At 51.7% G+C, this 18282-nt stretch overlaps 1 protein-coding gene across 3 annotated transcripts in view; it reads right to left on the reverse strand.

Moving 5' to 3' along the window:
• Positions 1–18282, reverse strand: part of EVC (EvC ciliary complex subunit 1) — a 45422-nt gene that overhangs the window by 20474 nt on the left and 6666 nt on the right. For 2 of the 3 annotated variants that reach the window (XM_074321115.1, XM_074321116.1), the window contains exons 3-11: positions 16880–16963; positions 14700–14932; positions 13258–13342; positions 12865–12963; positions 12122–12259; positions 9170–9328; positions 4594–4810; positions 3173–3321; positions 2500–2598 (exon numbers count right to left, since the gene is read on the reverse strand). In XM_074321115.1, the coding sequence (XP_074177216.1) occupies positions 2500–2598; positions 3173–3321; positions 4594–4810; positions 9170–9328; positions 12122–12259; positions 12865–12963; positions 13258–13342; positions 14700–14932; positions 16880–16963 (1263 nt within the window). The remainder of the gene's footprint in view (positions 1–2499; positions 2599–3172; positions 3322–4593; positions 4811–9169; positions 9329–12121; positions 12260–12864; positions 12964–13257; positions 13343–14699; positions 14933–16879; positions 16964–18282) is intronic. The other variant, XM_074321121.1, reaches the window with a different exon arrangement.

The raw sequence follows: 18282 nt of genomic DNA on the forward strand, positions 1-18282 counted from the left end.
CTTCTCGCAGAGAAAAGACTCAGGGCAGGGCAAGTGCATACATTCTCGATCCTATAAAAGGGAGTCTCAGTTTTCTTATCTGTAAAAGGGATTAGACAGGAATACAGATCTATGACAACACCTGCTTTGAGGGCTGATTGTAAGGTTTAGACCCGGCACCGGCACATAGCAGGCTTTCTCCCCCGCACCCACCCCCTTTGCCACATCATTTTGCAGTGTCTTCCCCCCGGGGAGTAGGGAGTACCTCCCCATCCTTTAAGTTTGGGTTCGGTCATGTGACTTGTGTTGGCCAATAGCATGAGGTGGGTGTGAAATGTGCTAGTATGGAGGCTAGACCTCTGCACAGCTGTGGGAAGAACGTTCCAGGCCAGCCCACTGGGGTTAGGAGGAAACAAGAGGCAGGTGGAGTACTGCCAAGTTGTGTTAATCAAGCCCAGCCTAATCAGCCAACCTCTGGCCCACGCACAGACAATGAGAATAAATCACTGTCATTTTCAGCCGTTGGGCTTTGAGGTGTCTTGCTGCACGGCATTATGTGTCATAATTACGTGATGTAACACTAGACTGAAGGAGTCCTGAAGGTGATAGCTGTGGTATAAAGATGTTTTATTCTCACAGCATTCATAGGTTCATTCCGCAAATGTCTCCTGGGCACCGAATATGGGCTCTGTGCCAGGGGCACGGCAGTGAACAAGGCAGCCATGTTCACTGAGGGGGGCATGCATTGCTATGACAAGTGTGATGGCGGGGAGGGTGAAAGCCCTAAGAATAGATCAGAGAATCTACCTGGTCTGGACAGGAGTCAAGAGGGGCTCCCTGAGTGACTTTTGACTGAGACAAGGATGAGAACAAGCAAAACTGCGGGAATGGAGGGGACAATGTGTCAGGAAGTTGAAAAGCACATGCAGAGGCACTGGGGTAGGAGGGACCAGGGCCCCTTTGGGGAACTGAGGAATGTCTGAGGTTGGCTGGAAGGAAGCGAGCAAGAGACATGACTCCAGACAGGTGGTGAGTGGGCCAGGTCGTGTGGGCCTCGTGGGCTAGGTCAAGGGTGTCTTATGGGTAAGGCTGGGGGGTCTAGGCAGACTGGGTGGACCTTTTGGGCCAAGTCACATGGGTCTCGTGGGTCAGGTCACGTGGGAGCCTCATGGACCGGGCTATGTGGTCATCATGGCCCAGGGTAAGGATGTCAGACTTCACCCCGAGAGCTACCGGTGGCATTTGTGGGTGCAAGCGGTTCCTTTCATATGACCAATCTACAAGGAAGGCAGCTAAGAACTCCTAGACCAGAGACATTAAGTGATGAGGGCAGGGCCACACATTTGGACCACAGCCGGCAAGGGCCCCTGAGTTGGTCTGTCTGATTCCTGAACGTCTCTTCTCTCTTACACTTTTGCACCGCTTTGCAGGGAGGTAAGCTGGCTGGGAAACTGCTAAGAGGAAGGAGGGATGTAATCAGGTAGCATGTGGTACAGTGAAGGGACTGGCAAGTTCTACTTCTGCAAATAAATAAAACCTAAATTAATGACTCCAGTAACCTTATTAAGTTACAACAAAAAGCCGTGTTCCCTCAGGCTGCTACCATAGAGGTAGATAGGAATGTGCCAGTCTATTCTCAGATTCTGCCTCCTTACTGATGGTTTATCAGGCTCTAACCTTGATAAAGGACCATGGGAACTAACTCACCCTCTATCGTACCATGGAAACCCGCTTTCCAGAGATGTGGAGCCATATGGAGCCTACACTTCTGTCATTTCCTTCTCAAGATCTACTCCAAATAGATTACGGCCCAGAAAATCACTGATGGATTTTAGACCGAGATTGGCCAGATGCGTCCACATGTATTGCTCACTCCTCGCAGCAAACGTCGATGGGTGTTTTCTCTCACCCTTACTTTATGGAGGATGGGGGGTGGTTTAGTTGAGCATGACCTTAGATTCCAATCCCACCTCAAGGGACGGAGTGTCAGCTTGCTGGCAAGTGTCCCCTGCTGGTGGTGAGCTCAGGTGGGTCCCAGGGACACGGGGCATCGAAAGCATCTACCCTGTGTTAGCTCATTGGACTGTCGCCTCATCCCCTCCAAAACAGTGGTTCTCACACTGCGGGCATCAGGACGTCAGTACGACCCAGGACACTGAGACTGGTGCCGGCACACGGACACAGGCTCCCTGTTTGAAGCCCGCACCCCTCCCTCCTGCCTTGTCACTGCTCTGCCTACTGTTCATCTGGGATGAACTGACTTCTCAACACCTTGCCTCCAGAGACATTGGAATGAGTCCTGAGCATCCTGGAAACGGAAGGTGCCTCAGGTATGACCCTGGTGTCCGACGTGCACAGGCGCCCATGAAGCGCGTGTGGCTTGCCTGGGTCGCCCAGCCGGAGTGCCAGGGTTAGACCTGAGCCTGGGTCTTTGGGGCCCTGGGCCCAGGAGGATGTGAGATTTTCCCGGACACTCAGATCCCGAGGGTTCTCTGCCAGTCGCACCTCGAGGCCACGTACCTGGCAGAGCGCAGCCACAGCTTCGGTGGTTCGAGCATTCTCCTCTTCCTCCAGGTCACTCTGTGTCAACCTCTGCCTCTGCAGGACCTCGTGAAAAGCCTGTAAGTAAAAGAGAGGATGAAACTGATGGAAAAATGTACATTATTTTTCCTCCAGAAAAATGTCCCCAATTCACCCCTGCCTCTCGATGGGAAGCATATTCACCGGTTATACAGCAGGAAAATGAGGCATGGGGGTCATGTGGCTTCTGTGGCTTGCAAACGGAGGCCAAGGCCACGACCCTGAGCCTGAGCACCAGGAAAACCACAGACTGTTCTTTTGTCCAGCCCAGGATGAGGGGATGCTACCAGGTCACCCCATCACCCCGCTCCTGGACACCAACGACCAGACATGATTCTCTGACTTCAGCTGCTGGGAGGTCACCCAGCAGAGCCCTTATCACTGGCGTATAGACAAGGACACTATGGACACCAGGCTCAGGGGACTTGGCTAAGTTTACTAGGCTGACACATGGGAGGCCAGGAGGTGATCTCCCATCTGGATGCCAAAGCCTCCAGCTTCCTGCACACAGGAATGGGAACCAAGCCACACGGGAATGGGGACCGAGCCACAGCACGCTCAAACCAGCATGGCTGCTCCCGGGACACGGAAGGTGAGTCAGGAGCAGGGTCACCTGGAGGAACCGGTCGGGGTCGGCGGTCAGCTGCGTCTCTGCCAGGAAGCCCCTCCGTTCGTCTTCCTGAACCAGCGTGAGCTCTGCCGTCACCTCTGCCTGGCGGACCCGTGATGCCTTGACCAGATCTGTGCCTCGCTGGACAAACTCTGAAATTTAAATGATACACAGAATGTTGCAGGTGATTCTTGCGGAAACGTTCACGGGCTTCTTTTGCCAGCACGAAGAGGGGGAGAAACTTAGGGGAAAATTCCACTTTGTTTTCATTTATCCTGTAGGCATGTGTGCTTCCAACAGGCCAGTGTTAGGAGCCTCTAACTCTCCAAAGGCCACGGGTCCACATTACTTGGAGGCAGTTCAGATTAAATGAGGACCAAAGGTGGGGCCCTAATCCATAGGGCTGGTGCTTTATAAGAGAAAGAGATGTGAGAGAGGTCGGTCTCTGGCACATGAGGACACAGCCAGAAGGCAGCCGTGTGCAGGTCGGAGAGCGAGCCCCCACCAGGAACCGAATTGGTTGACACCTTGATCTTGGATGTCCCGCCTCCAGAACTGTGAGAAATAAATGTGTGTTGTTCAAGCCACCCAGTCTGTGGCATCTTGTTATGGTGGCCCGAGCTGACTGAGACACCTGGAGACTTCCTGGCCGCATGGGGTCCTGGCCTGTCTGGGCATCAGAACCTGCCAGGGAACTTGTTAGGCACACAGGTTCCATGCCCTATAGATGTCCCGACGAGACCCGAGAGGCCGCAGCCTCTGCTTCCATCCAGGCCTCAGGGCCATGCACAGCCTTGGATCAGCAAGGATGAGCTCTCCCTCCGGGGGTGTGAGGGAGCTGGGGTGGAGCTGGTACCTGCCCTGCAGGGAAAAGACTGGGTTTCTTCTTGTGGGTTTCACTAATGGTGTGACCTGGCTTACGTCTCGGATGTCCGTGATGTCTTGAGGCCTGACCTGCCATCTCCCAGGGCTGGCCCAGGAGCAGGAGCCTGTGTGGGAAACAGCCACTATGGGCTCCCTCACGTGTCCTGCACATTTCACCATCGCCCATCCTCACCCACCTGGGGGCAGGTCCCTGAGACTCGTGCAGCGCCGAAGCCTGCAGCTGAGAGGTACATGTCACTTTTGGGCATTTTCACTTTCCTTTGCCCTCTGCGTGTTCCAGGTGGTTCTACTGCAGGAGACTAGGGTCCCCGTCAGCCTGAATCACCGATGACTAAATGGAGCAGGCAAGCCCTGACCCTAGGAGGCAGCCCTTATTGACTCTGATCATGGAGAAGGCAAGCGAGGCTCAGGGATTTAAGTGACTGGTCCCCAACAGCAGAACTGGGACACTTGCAACTGCTGCCCACCCCCTCCCTGGCCCCCACGGCCCCCAGCACAGGGGACCCCAGGACCATGCCCCAGAGCCCTGGCTCACTCACCCCTGCTGAAGCGCTCCGCCTCCCCCCAGAAGGTTTTGTGCTGCTGAGTGAGCAGCTCCTCCTTCTGCCCCCCTGACAGCTTCCCCTCCACCGTCAGCAGCTCCAGGCTTCGGGAGATGGCGGCCAGGCGGCATTTGGTCTCCTCCTGGATTTGCAGTTTCAGGGACTCAATCATTTTGGCCATGTGCGCCCGCCCCATGGTCCTCTCCAGGGTGTCCTAAGATGAGAAACACACGGGGCATTAGGCTGGGACGTCCTGGGTCAGGGCGTGGCCACCAGGGTCTGCTGACACCAACAGGCTCCAACCTGGTGCCCCCACCCCCTGGGAGCAGAGCACAGAGAAAGTGGCTCCCCTCTGAGCCTCCTGTCTGCTCCTCAGATGGGGACCCGTCATCGCTCATGAGTCGCAGTGAGGCTGACACTGGGTAACATGCAAAACCGTTAGTACACCTGAGAGCCCCACGGTGTCACTCTTCTGGAAGGAATTCAATGCATGCACATAATCAGAGGAAAAGCCATCTTTCTTACAACCATCCCTCTCCTATGGCAACCCCACTGGGCCTCTGGCTGCCACAGCCCCGGAAGAGAAACACAGAGAGAGACAAGAAAATTCACAGAACTTCTTGGCTTTTGAGCCCAAAGAGCCTGAGTGCTGGAGATTTAAGAGATTTTCAAGGTAAGACGATTTTAGGAGTGATGCTCTAGCCCCAGCCCCAGCCCCAGCGTCAGACTTTAGAGCTGCCCCACCTGTTCTACCACATTATCATTACTTAGGACACGACTCTTGGAAAAGATGCCTCCCCCACTAGCCAGAGGCAGAGGCAGGTCCTGTGGATCTGCCCCTCTTGTCCTTACGTCTGTGAGCAGATGCTCAGTGAATGAATGCTATTGAATGAGTGAGGACGATGGAAGGAGCGGGGCTGCTGCTGTGTCCACGCAGGTTACGTTGAAGCTGCAGCTGAGTCCTTTCCCGCCTTGCGATGGCCCCACCAGCACTGGGGCCCTGACAGAGGCCTCAGCCCCTTCTCCTGCACCACGCCTGCCATGCTGCCTTCTTCAGCTGCCCCTCCATTTCCTCCCTGCCGGCCCGTAGCCACACACACCAGCTCAGGCCCGGTCACTTGTGCCCTGGGCTGCTGCCGAGGTCCACTCATTCCTGATCTGCCAGCCTCCCACCTGCTCCTTTACACTCTGCCCCCGCATGGTAGATGGGGGGCCTTTCTGAGCTGCAGACATGGCTCTGTCATTCCCTGGCCCAAACGCTCCAGTCACTGCCCTCAGACCATGTCCAAACTCCTGGGTGTGGTACCTATGGCCCTTCCAGGGTCTCCAGCCTTGTCCCATGCACCTCCCTGCTCCTGGCTGCCCAGCATACCTGGCTCTCAGCCCCATGGGGCCTTCGCACATATGGGGCCCTCCTCCTGGAACATCCCCTCTGCTTCCTCTCACTCCGACGCCTGGCCAGGCCCTACTCATCCTGACTGGCTCTGCCACCCCCACCGCTCCCCTCCTGTCTGCTGCACTGCCCGGTGCTTCCGGCTGGAAGGAACTAAACATGAGGCTCGTCCCAGGCAGGGACGGAGCCCCAACCACCCACTGCCCGGCCTGCACCTCACTGTTGGCTGAGCTGCACAGGTCTAACAACATGTGACTGTGGCAAGGATAATGATCCCCAACTGCAGACAAGGACACGGAAGTTTATTCCGGAAGGTCAAGGGACAGTGGCTTTGATCCTCTCCTCGGAGGAGACAAACTTGTCAGCCGTTAGCAGGCTCATTACCACTAGAGGGCGCAAGAGGACAAACGCTGGGTGACTGGGTGGCAGAAAGGACCTGCCAGGGACCCAAGCAGGGTGGCTGAGGAGAGGTGCGCCGACCACCCCTGCAGCCTCCTCTGGTGGAGGAGGTGAGGCCTCCCGGCTCGGTAGTGACTGCGCAACCTCTGGATTTATATTCAAGGAAAGATGGGAGTGGAGAGAGGTGAGCCTGAGCAGGGGGCACCGGATGGACGGCAGGAGGAGCAAGGGGACATCGGGCAGGCCATCGCCAGCTCGGGGAGTGTAGCAGAGTCCTCAGAAGGGCCCGGGCTCAAACCTGGCTCCACCCTTCAGAGCTGCAGGACCTGGGGCACAGTGTCTCCATCTGACACCTCATTTACAGAGTTGCTGTGAAGATTAAATAAATTACAAAATGTAAAGCATTTAAAATAGTGGCCAGGATGTAGTAAGTGCTCAGGGATGCCAGCTGTTCTCATCATTATCTACAGCAAGTCCTGCATTGCTCGGGCATCCGATTTTTCTCGAACGTCCCAGAGACCCACTCTGATGACCTCTCGGGCCCTTCCCTGGGCTCTGCCCGTTCGGATATTCATCTGCGCCACGTGAAGCGTTCCAGGTCCCCTGCCAAAGCCAAAATGCTCAGAACACCAGCCCAATAATTTAAATTCTGCTAGAGTTTATCAACAACGTATCCCAAGATACATTTTTCGGGGTACGTAGGATGCAGGCAGAGCGAATCCGTCCCTCTTCTTTACAGATTGTAGCCCTTTTCATGTATCACTGTGGTGATTTGTCTATCTGCCTGGTGACGTGTGGCCTGCAGGAGTCTAATCACTAACACGTACGGGCACTTCCCATGCGCCAGCTTCTGTTCTAAGGGCCTGATGTATTGTCCGCTCTCTCATACTCTCAGAGCTGGTGCTATTCTGATCCCCATTTTACAGATGATGAAACTGAGTCACAGAGAGGTTAAGTAACTGCCCAAGGTCATATAGCCAACAAGTGGCAGGTCTGTGGTTATGAGCTCAGGTCTCCGGCTCAAGTCTGCAGCACCATTTCTATTAACAGAATGTGGCACACAGTAGGTGCTCATTAAATGTTGGCTGAAGGAAAAGCATAGTGAGAACCTGAATAATGCTTTCCCTTCTTCCTATTTGGAAGTTTCTGGCTAATACTCGGGGAAGAGTCAGCTAAGGATACATTTTGGTGGTTTTTTTCCCCTGCATCAATATCCTGCTGACAGGATAATAATTAAATAAAAAAGAAGAAAAAGAAGAAAAGGAAAAGTCTTTTTCCTTTGATGAGCATTAATATCAGCAGCCTTATCAAATTAAAAGCAAACTCAAAGGGGCTTGGATGGCAAACCAGGAAGCTTGGAGCACAGGCTCAGCAGTCATTCATTAGACATGATGGGGGTCCTGGGTGAGCCATTAGCAGCCTCCTTATCTGTTCACTGTGACCAAAATATCTGCCTACCTTTCAGCAGGGCCAAGGAGGAAAAGGGACTGACTGTACGTGCACACGAAGGGCAAAAACATGTAAAGTTCTCAAACAGCTGTGTGCACTGGGGGAGTTTGTTAAAATGCACATCCTGACTCGGTGGGGGTAGGGGGAGGTCCTGCACTTCTCACCAGCTCTCGGGTGATGCCGTGGTCTGCACACCACACTTTGAAACAGGCGGTTTGTGGAGAAGTAGCAGGAACCCACTGCACCTTGGCAGGGCCTGCCCCTCCGGTCTGAGGAGCTTAGTCTCCGAGCGAAGGGCAAGGCGGCTGCTGGAGGTTTCTGAGCTGAGTGCAACCTGGGAGGCTGCACAGGTCTGACATGTAACTCATGAGTTCCCAAGGTCAGAGGAAGGGGAGATGGATGGATAGTGTCCTGGACCTTGCACACAGCAGGGTGAGCCCACAGCCTCCACAGAGGAACTCCCGGTGATCAGGGTGTTACAGGTCAACGAGCACTTCCCCGGGTCCTACCTGCACCAACTCCTAGGACCACTCTTTTAGAAACAGAGTGACTGAAACTCAGAGGGATTAAGTAACCAGCTCAAGATAACACCGATTCAAATGGCTGAGCCCAGGTTCAAAGTTAGATTTGCAGATTCCTCCGCACCAGTGGTTTGCCTCTCCAACTAGACGTCAGAAATGTTTGGGGAGTTTTCAGACCAGTGATGCCAGGGCCTCCACTTCAAACCAATCAGACTGGACCTCTGGGTATGACGCCCAGGTATCGGGAGTATCTGAATGCTCCCCAGAGATTCATGGGGCTGTCAGGAGAGAAAACTGGAGCTCTGTCCACACCAGTGGGCGTCAACTATGACTGCTCACCAGGCTCTAAAAACTCCAGACTGCTTAAGTCAGAAGCTCTGGGGTGAGGACCCATCTGGGACCGAAGCATCAGTACTTTTTAAAGCCCCCTTTCCTCCCAGATAATTTCAATGTGCAGCCAGGGTTGAGAAGCAGTGCTCTGTGCTTCAGGAACACAGAGCTGGTCACCACCTCCATGCCTGGGATGGATGGATGGATGGATGGATAGAGAGAGGGAGGCAGAGGTGGGTGTGCGGATGGATGGATGGATGGATGGATGGATGGATGGATGGATGGATGGATGGAGAGAGGGAGGGAAGGAAGGGGGGGATGGGTGGAAGGATGAACGGATTCACTGTTTTTATGTGGGCTCTATCTCCCCATCGACAACATAGTGTTCTGCTTAATGATCTCCACGGCACTCCAAGTTTCCTGATTTCACATCTCTGGTGTAAATATCTCCGTGTTCCCTCCCCGCCCCCGCCAGCATTACCAGAGCCTGCAAATCCTGAGAGTCACGCAATAGCCCTTCAGCTACAACCATTCTTTCTGTCAGAGTCATCTCGAGCTGTCGGGCTTTGGAGCTGGAACACTTGAATTGATCCACAAGAAAGTGCTGGATGTTTTCCATCTGTTTCCAGAAAGCCTCCATCTGTGAAATGAGAATAAGAAGCAAGAGGTAGGGGGAGAAAACTTATCTGAGAAAGCTGTGAAGCTGCAAGGTTCAGGCTTGGGGGTTACAATTCATTTCTTATCACAAACTGAGATTCCAAACAATTCTACAATTCAGAACAAGCTTATCTTGGCAATAATTGCGTTCTCTGGAGGTTCTTCCTTGTTCCATTGTAGGTGCCAGTCAGTTTCAAGGTGGCTTTTCAGCAAACAGCAAGGAGCTGCTGATAAGGCAGGAGAGTACAATGAAATCACCCAGCTTAAACAGTGGAAAGACTCTTAAACAGGCCGTGATTCCTGCTGGCGGCAGGGGAGGGAGGGTGTCTGAAATTCGACAGTGTGCTCCTGGAAGCTTCCGGATCTTTAAAAGGGATTAACCATGGCTTGGAAATAAAAGTATGAATGACTGTTTAAATATTATTGTCCTAAAAGTACAAAGGAGCAATATGGCAGAGATGACGCTGACCATGAAAACATTCTGCTCTAAAGTCTTTTTCCACCCGTCACCCCATCTTATCAGGGGCAGAGCTGGGAGTGGCCAAGTGGCTTAGAAGTCAGGGTTTCATTGGTGTCATTGTGGCCTCCCCGACATCCACGTGCAATGCTACCAGGAGTCTTCGCAACAATATTTGATGGCATTCAGATCATGCACAGGCTCTGTGCTTCGCACATTTTATTTCTAGATAACATATTGGGAGGACGTGGCACAGGCTCAGAAAGATAGGTCGCTTGTCCCAGGGCACAGAGCCAACGAGAGGCAGAGGCAGATTTGGTTCAGGTCCATTCAACTCCCAGCTGTGATTTTCTCCATCGTGGCTCCACCTCTCAGATGCTGGAATGGGCTCTGTGCTGGACAGGCCTGGTGGGGGCTCAGCGGCCATTGCACCAGAAGCCTTTGCTCATCTTGCTGCCATGGCTACAGATGGAGAGAAAGAGCCGCCTGAAATGCTGAATCAATCCTGCCAGCCACCTCCCAGGCCTGGGCAGTGCCAGGACAAAGCCCACAACTTGTAGGAATTGGCACCTCTTCAAAAGTTTGGTCTCCCATCTCCAAGGCCTCTTTGCACCTCAGCAAACGCTTTATCTGCCCTGGGTCAGCACCTCCTCCCGTCAGACCTGCCCCACCACCCTCGTGCTCACACCCTGCTCTTGCCCCATCAGATGACCTCCTGTGAGACATGGGCACGATCATGCATGGATCCCTGCACACCCGGAAACAGAGGCCCGTGTCCACCAGCCTCGCCACCTCTCGGCCAGTCCAGACAGCCAGGACGCCCACTCCGTTCTTCTGACGCCTTGCTTCCCTTGGCGTCCGTGACGTGATTTTCTCCAAGCTCCTCCAAGTCCACATTCCACCTCCTCGTCTTGATTCTTCCTGAGTCCTGCTCTTTAACTGCTGGCAGGATCCAAGAGTTGGCACAGGCTCCTTTCTCTACACATTCTACATACACTCCTAGGCCAGAGGTGTCTCCATCTTTGGAGGTTGTCCATGCTTTAGAGAACTTCCTGAGAACTGTGAATCCTCTGCCTGAAATATGCAGACACGAAGAGGCTCCACTGCTTTGGGCAGTCTGTGGGCCACTGCAGTCCAGGCTGGCCGCCCTGCCTCAGCCATCTCTTCCGAAGACCATCCTGTCTCCATGTCCTCCTACCTGGCTGTCGTGGAATCTCTCCACCCCCAGGCCTCTCCCACTCAAGATGTCAAGCGGAACTCACCGTCTCCCTCCCAATTGGCGGCTCACTCTGGGGTCCTTATTTCCTCCCCACCCGACCGTTTCATATACACCACGCTCTCAGCTTGCCCACTTTTTCTTACCTCTCCGTCCCTATTGCAATAGCCTTCATGAAATTCATACTGGACTAGCCCAATTGCTCTTAACTGTCCCTCCCGCAGCAGCTTCAGCAGCCCTGCTAAAACAAATGGGACCAAGCCACGCTCTGCAGCAAACCTTCGGTGACTCCCCTCCCTGGCATGAGACCAGAACCTGCGGGCCAGGTTTCTGGCTTGACCTTGCATTGCCTGCCCTTCAGCCTCTCACCCCCGACCCGGGTTCTTCTCCTCCCGCCTACTGGCCAGCACCCACCCTTCTCCCAAATAGTCTCTCGATGGCCCTTCCTGCTACGAAGACTTTCCTAATTCTGGGGTAAAATGAATGCCTCGCTCCTCTGTGCATCAGCCCGTGTTTCCATTTATCACACTTGTAACCCTTAAAGTTGTCATTTGCTCACCTGTTGGACTCCCTACCCCCAGGTGGTGAGCACGTCTCTGGTAGGACCAGGTCTAAGTTCATTTTGAATCCCCAGCATCCAGTACGACGCCTGGGCGCCAAGGCAATGTTTATTTAATACATAATATACGAACAGGGGGTAGTGGATCCCAAAGCAAGAAAGCTATCTGAGAGAGGCTATTCTGTCTGGAATTTAATATGCTTTCATGAGTGACGCCTAGTGTGTGAGCAGCTGGCCTCTGCTCCAACCCATGGGTGGCAGTGACGTAGAGGGTAAGAGCAATCTTTGCATTGAATGAGAAAAAGATCAATCTAAAATTTAAACAAGGGGGATTCGTTTATATATATAAAAAAAAAAGCCTCCCTTTGTAAATCTTGACCCCAATTACACCTTCTCTATTGCTTACTTCAGACACTGGATTGCTGGCTCCAAGGCAGAACAGGACGGGAAGTATCAAACATGTTCAAGCTACCGTATCTAATCAACCAAGTGAACCGTCCCAGAAAGCACGGTTTTTATACAGGAAAGAAAATCCATCACGTACATTATCTATTAGCTGCTCAGAGTATTCTCTCTCCTTCTTTTCCGCGTCTGCCAGGGTGATATACTCAGAATCACCTACACCCAACATTTCCATGTTTGACAGTTTGGCCTGAAGTCCCTTTTCTAATTCCTCCAAATCCTGGTGGGGGAAAAAGAAAAAGAAAAAAAAAATCTAATGTATTTTACATTCAAGAAGAGGAATTCTATTATTTTTCACCACATTATCATAAAATATTTCTTAACCATAACTAAGTGCTCTGAGCATTGCCCTACTTAAGGTTTGTTGATAGAAATCTTTTTTTTTTTTCCATTAAACATAGAGGAATAATGGATTATTTTCTCCTATGGATTATTCCTCCTCTCCCCACAAAGAAAATAGACCATACTTAAAAAAACAATGAAATGGTTTCTTTCAATCCTTATGAAGTCTGGAAAATTATATATTTAAAAATACCCCAAGCTTGTGCAGAAAATAACAATTATGGTTCTCAGTGACAGCAGATATGACCAATATTCTTCTCTTTCTGCTTCCAGTATTTTTCCCATTTTAATAATACACATTATTATTTTAATATCTATACACTTACTTTTATATCTCTATATTGTGTTAAAAAGTGTATATTGTAATAAATTACTTTTATACATGAAAGCAAAAACACTCTCATATCTTAACATTGTAAGTTTTATACATATAGGGTGATAAACTATTTGTAAGTTAGCCTGAAATATAGGTTGAAGACTTACATTTTCTTGTTTTGAAAGAATCTTCTGGTATAATTCATCATCAGACTTCTTTTTGGGAAGAAGGTCAAGGAGGCACATTTTCAAAATCTGAATAAACATCTATTGCCAGAAAAGGAAACATAACAAAGAGAAAGGTTTAAACAACAGGTATCTCCTCCTCTTCCTCTGTGTCCCCCCACCCCCAACCCGGGGCAGCCTCTCTCTCTTTCTCTCTCTGGGTAAAGCGAAGCCCTTGGCCACCAACAGGCATGCATTTATTTTCCATTTTGCCTCCCTTCTTGTTGTGGTGGCTCCGTGTCATCCACATGGGGGTCTCCAGGTCTCAGTGCACAAAGAACCCTGTATCTCAGTTCTTGAGCTGGGAAAGGCAGACGAGCCCACCTGCCCACCTACCAACTGCTTCTCCTGTCTCAGTGCCGTGTCCAGGTGTAGCAGGTCTTTTAAGTGAAGGTTGTAGATACACAAGTCAAGATCCGCGCTGCAATCACACGAGAAACAGAAAATACCTTTAGAGCATCTGAAGTGGGGAGAGAGGTTACAGAGAATTAGCGCGTCCCTGCTCGGTACAAGCCACGGGGCGTCCAAGCTGTAAATTCTGCAGCATGTGGAGATTCCTAACAGTAACCCAACGTTTGTAAGAAGCAATCAAAGGAGCTGTTTGAAACCCACTCATGACCAGAAGGGAACAGCTGCCTGGACATCAAGGACAAAATGGGAAAAGACGGAAGGTGAGAGAAATGAAACTAACGCTTCCTCCTGTGCACTCATGTCTAGCTGTCACCTTTCTCAGTGCTGTAATGTAGACATGCTGATGCCCATTTCACAGAGGAGGAAACTGACTCGGGAATTCGTGGCTCACAGAAGTCACACAGTCACAGGGGTGGATAAGAGGCAGGTATAAACAAAGCCCTTTGACCTTTATTCCTACATAGGCAAATGCGTTTTAAATGACCACCTTCCCACCCTAACTGTTAAGCCCTCTAAGTCCAAATGCTCAGAAACAGCCCTTCCCAGTGAGAACAGGCTGAGCCAAAAAGTCTCCTATTCAGTGAAGCCCCTCCTGCCCTGGGCCACCGTCAGGGTCAACACCAAGCTCAGGGTTCTGAGCCCACTCTTTCCACAGCCCTGAGCTGGGCTGTGTCCTTTCATCCCATCCAGGGCCCCTTGGACTCACAGAACTTCTGAGCAGGGAGAGGCCTGATGACTGACCCACAAACCTGCCAGACTGTGGGCTGGGAGGGTGGGTGACTTAGAGTGTGGGCTTTGGAGATTAGGTGGTGGGCTCAAACCCGGCTCCATCACCACCCACTGTGTGACCTTGGACAAGTCACACAGCCTCTCTGTGTCTCACTATATTCTTTATAAAATGGGGACAATAGCACCCACCTCCTTGGGTTGGTAGGAAGAATTCATTCACTGACCGATTAATATATATTGATCAATGAACCTGTCCCAGGCTCCCTCTGGGCAACAGGGACACAGCAGTGAACAAGAGAGACCTGACCCTCGTGCTCATGCAACAAGTAATCCCTGCAAAGTGCTCAGCACCCTGCCCGTACACAGAAGGCACTTTATCAGTGCTCGCTGCTGCTATGCAATGCACAGGACACGTCAGTGATTAAACAGGGACCCCTGCATGTCTCTCCCCAGGGCTCAGGCCTGACTCCTTAAGCCCTGTGCTGGTCAACACGACAAGTGATGGAGGGGTACGGAGACCAGCTCTCACACTGGGTTGCTGTGTGTCCTTGTCTGAGTTGCTCAACCTCTCTGGGCCTCAGTTTTCTCCTCTAATAATGACATGGCTCATGGGTCTGCATCTCCTGACCCCTTCCTACCTCTCACAGGTCAGTGCCTCAGGGAAGCTGTTCACCCGGAGAAAGGTGCGGCTGAGAAACCTGTCGTCGCTGGTGGCTGAGTGGATGCTGCACGAGGAGCTGCGGTCGTCCTTCTCGGCCTGGCTTAGGCTGCCCAGGCTGCTGGAGGGGGAAACCTCCACCGGCTGGTTGGGCAAAACAGTCTGCTTTAAATTTTCGTGCAGAGACGGGTTGGAGGAACCGTCGGCCAGGGGCTGGGGTAGCAGAAGAGGAAGCAGACTCTTAGTCCCTGTCACCCATCAGGAGTCTGTTTCAGTAATTGCACCAGCATTCATGCCGGCGGCTCCCAAGAAGGCCAGGCCCGGGCAGACTAGAGAGAGGTGTGTGAGTGGAAGCCACAGAGCTCGTGCACCAGGGTCACCACCCCAAGCTCCATATCACAGCTCTCTTGTCCCCAGGAGGCCAGCCCTTAGCTATAATATTAGCCTGCCTCTGTCCCCTGATGGCCCAGCACTTGGCACTAGACTGTCCATCTGACGTCCCCCGCAGCAGCCCATGGGCTCTGGCCCACCTCTCCCGCTGCTGCTATCTCACACTCCTGGGCCTGCTCTGTGCACGAACCTGCTGACCACCTAGCTCTCCTCCACCTCCACTGATGTGGGTGTCATCTCCTGCCTCCACACCTTCTAGCTGGCTCCTCACTGCCCTTAGAGCAACTCAAAGCTCCTTGTCAAGGAAATGAAGTCCCTGCCATGACTAAAAGCGGTCACCTGGCACAGCCAGAGTGCCAGACTCAGTCCCCCTGCTTGAAACACTTGTGACTACTCGGCCGGGCGGAAGCAGCTTTTCCTCCAGACACAGACCCCAGAGCCTGCCTTCCCTGATGCCCAGGCCCAGCCCACACCAGGTTCCACAGGCACTTGGTCATTTCTGTCACCGCACACTGTCCTGTATGTCCACCCAGAGTGGGAGGGCCTCCAGGACGAGGACGATGCTGCCCTGACTGCCGGATAACCCCAGTGCCCACCCAGGAGCGGCTTTGACGGTGAATAAATGCTCCTGGTCTGGGGATTGTGCCCCTTCATCCACCGACCAGGTATCTAAGGGAAGGAAGTGGTTCCCAATGTGTGTTCCGGGGACAGTTCCATGAACTACAACCAGTTACCATAAGGGTTCCTACAGAAAAACTAATTTGGAAAAGTCTGTGTTAAACAAGGTGGAGTAATTTCTTTGGTGCAGGAATTCTCAGAGCCTTCGCTATGCTCTGGCTCTCTTCAAAAGCAAATCATACTTTAAAAAACCGAACATGTGCTGAATGCTTAGATGCCACACACTGTCCTAAGCCCTTACGTCTATTGTCCTGTGTAACCCTCAGGACAACGGGGGAGGTGGAGGGCCCATTACTCCCTTTTCATAGATGAAGAAACTGAGGCCCTGAGAAATCAGGAAATGGCCAACAGTAAACAGCAGAGGTGGGAGTTTCAGAGCCTGTCCTCTTTACCACCAGGAGAGCAGATAGCATTGTCCTCAGCTTATTTGACCAGGAAACCTTTTTTTTCACAGGCTGAGGGCTCCTGGAGGCACCATGGAACACACAGTTCTCTGCAAAACTCCCTGCCACAGGTGTGAACACCTGGCTTCTGGTGTTAGACCTGTAGCCAGGTGGGGGTGGGGTTGACTGTGGCCCTATCACTTCCTGCAGTGTGACCTCAGGCAGGTCATGAGCCTCTCTGGGCCTCAGTTTCCTCATGTGTAAAGTGGAGATAACACTGTAATTTATCTTACAGGAGTGTGTCGAGGTTGACATGCCTAATGCATGACAAATGCGTAGCGCTGTGCCAGCTCCACAGTGTTTAGTGTCATCAGCTGCTGGCATTAGTCCTGTGGTCTGTGAATGAGGATGAATGGTAGTGACAGTGTCATCGGCAGTATTTGTACTGGTGGTAAAAGAGCAGGATGGCTGCTATCCTACTGTGTGTCACCTTGATATACCATGGGCATACTCTGACCCCAACAACACTGTCATCAAATGGATTAACCCTAAAATTTGGCTCAGTTACAAAGCCTCACATTTACCTCTATTAATACATCTGCCCAGACAACCCTCAAATAGGACCCTAAATTGCACATGTAACCCCTACCCCCATCTCTAGCACATTACTGAGTAATTGTGCTTCTAAGATGGCGCTCAGGTCTCTCACCCGGAACTTCTGGTTGATGGGATAGACGACTTTTGCCTTCAGTGCAAATGCTGTGATGTTGCTGTTGAAAGACGGCTCACATTCCTGGAAAGGAAAAAAAAACAGATGGCGTGGGGCTTTCTGTAAAATGAAGGATAAACCACCAAGAGTTTCCAAAATGTCACATCCCATCTGTAACAGTGGCCTCAGGAAGGGACCATGATAGGCACATATGGAGCCAAGACAGTACTCGCTTGCTAGAATGATGGGTGAGTGGGTGGACAGCTGGATGGACAGATGGATGGATGGACGGATGGATGGACAAATGGGGAGGGATGGATATATAGATAAGTGGATGAATGGACAGACAGATGCTAAATAGCAGATTCATTTAATTCAACGTCTTTGCCTTTGGAAGAAATAAGGATTTAAATAACATGACAATAATTAACAAGAGTATTCCTAAAAACCGTGAACCACATTTTAGTGGAAAAAGCAAACAAAATAATTTTAGCATTGTCAGGGCTATAAACACTACATGTGGCAATATTCACATGAGACTTTGGATCAGACCCTCCAACAAAAAGAAGTGGGATGGGTAAGTCTTTTCACTTCTCTGAGCGGGTCTTCCAGGCAGTAAATAGGTTGTGAATCTGCCCCCAGGACCGCGGAAACAAAGCACCAGCAGAGTGGCTGGGACAGGACAGAAGCGAAGCCCGGGTAGCTGTAAGTGTGGAGGCAAGGAGCCCCCATCGAGCCCTGCTCAGGATCCGCCTCCCCTCGGAAGCAGAAAGATGCGAAAGTAGAAGGGGCACTGTGCATTTTTAAACTGCTTACCAAGACAGATGAAAAGAAAGGACAGAACGAAAGGGGTGAAAAATGAGAGAAGAAGGCATGGCCCCTGCTTTCCAGGAGTTCATCTTCAAAAGGGAGACACAAGGTCCGGCCTGGTGGCTCAGGTGTTTGGATCTCCATGCTCCTAATGCCGAAGGCTGCGGTTCGATTCCCACATGGGCCAGTGGGCTCTCAACCATAGGGTTGCTGGTTCGACTCCCACAAGGGATGGTGGGCTCTGCCCCCTGCAACTAACAATGGCAACTGGACTTGGAGCTGAACTGCGCCTTCCACAACTAAGATTGAAAGGACAACAAATTGACTTGGAAAAAGACCTGGAAGTACACACTGTTCCCCAATAAAGTCCTGTTCCCTTCCCCAATAAAATTTTAAAAAAAAAAGGGGAGACACAAAACAAAAATTGCACTTAATGTTAAAAAAACATAATTATGAGAAGCATAGGACGTAGGTGCTGGGACCTGAGAGAAATAGAGGCAGGACCTGGGGATCGGGGAGCCTGGGCCTGTGCACTAAAACACAGTCCCAGCTGACGGCGTCCCTCCAGCCACGTGGAAACCCTCTGACTGCGA

This window comes from Rhinolophus sinicus, linkage group LG02, assembly GCF_036562045.2.
Source record: "Rhinolophus sinicus isolate RSC01 linkage group LG02, ASM3656204v1, whole genome shotgun sequence".
Taxonomy (NCBI): Eukaryota; Metazoa; Chordata; class Mammalia; order Chiroptera; family Rhinolophidae; genus Rhinolophus; species Rhinolophus sinicus.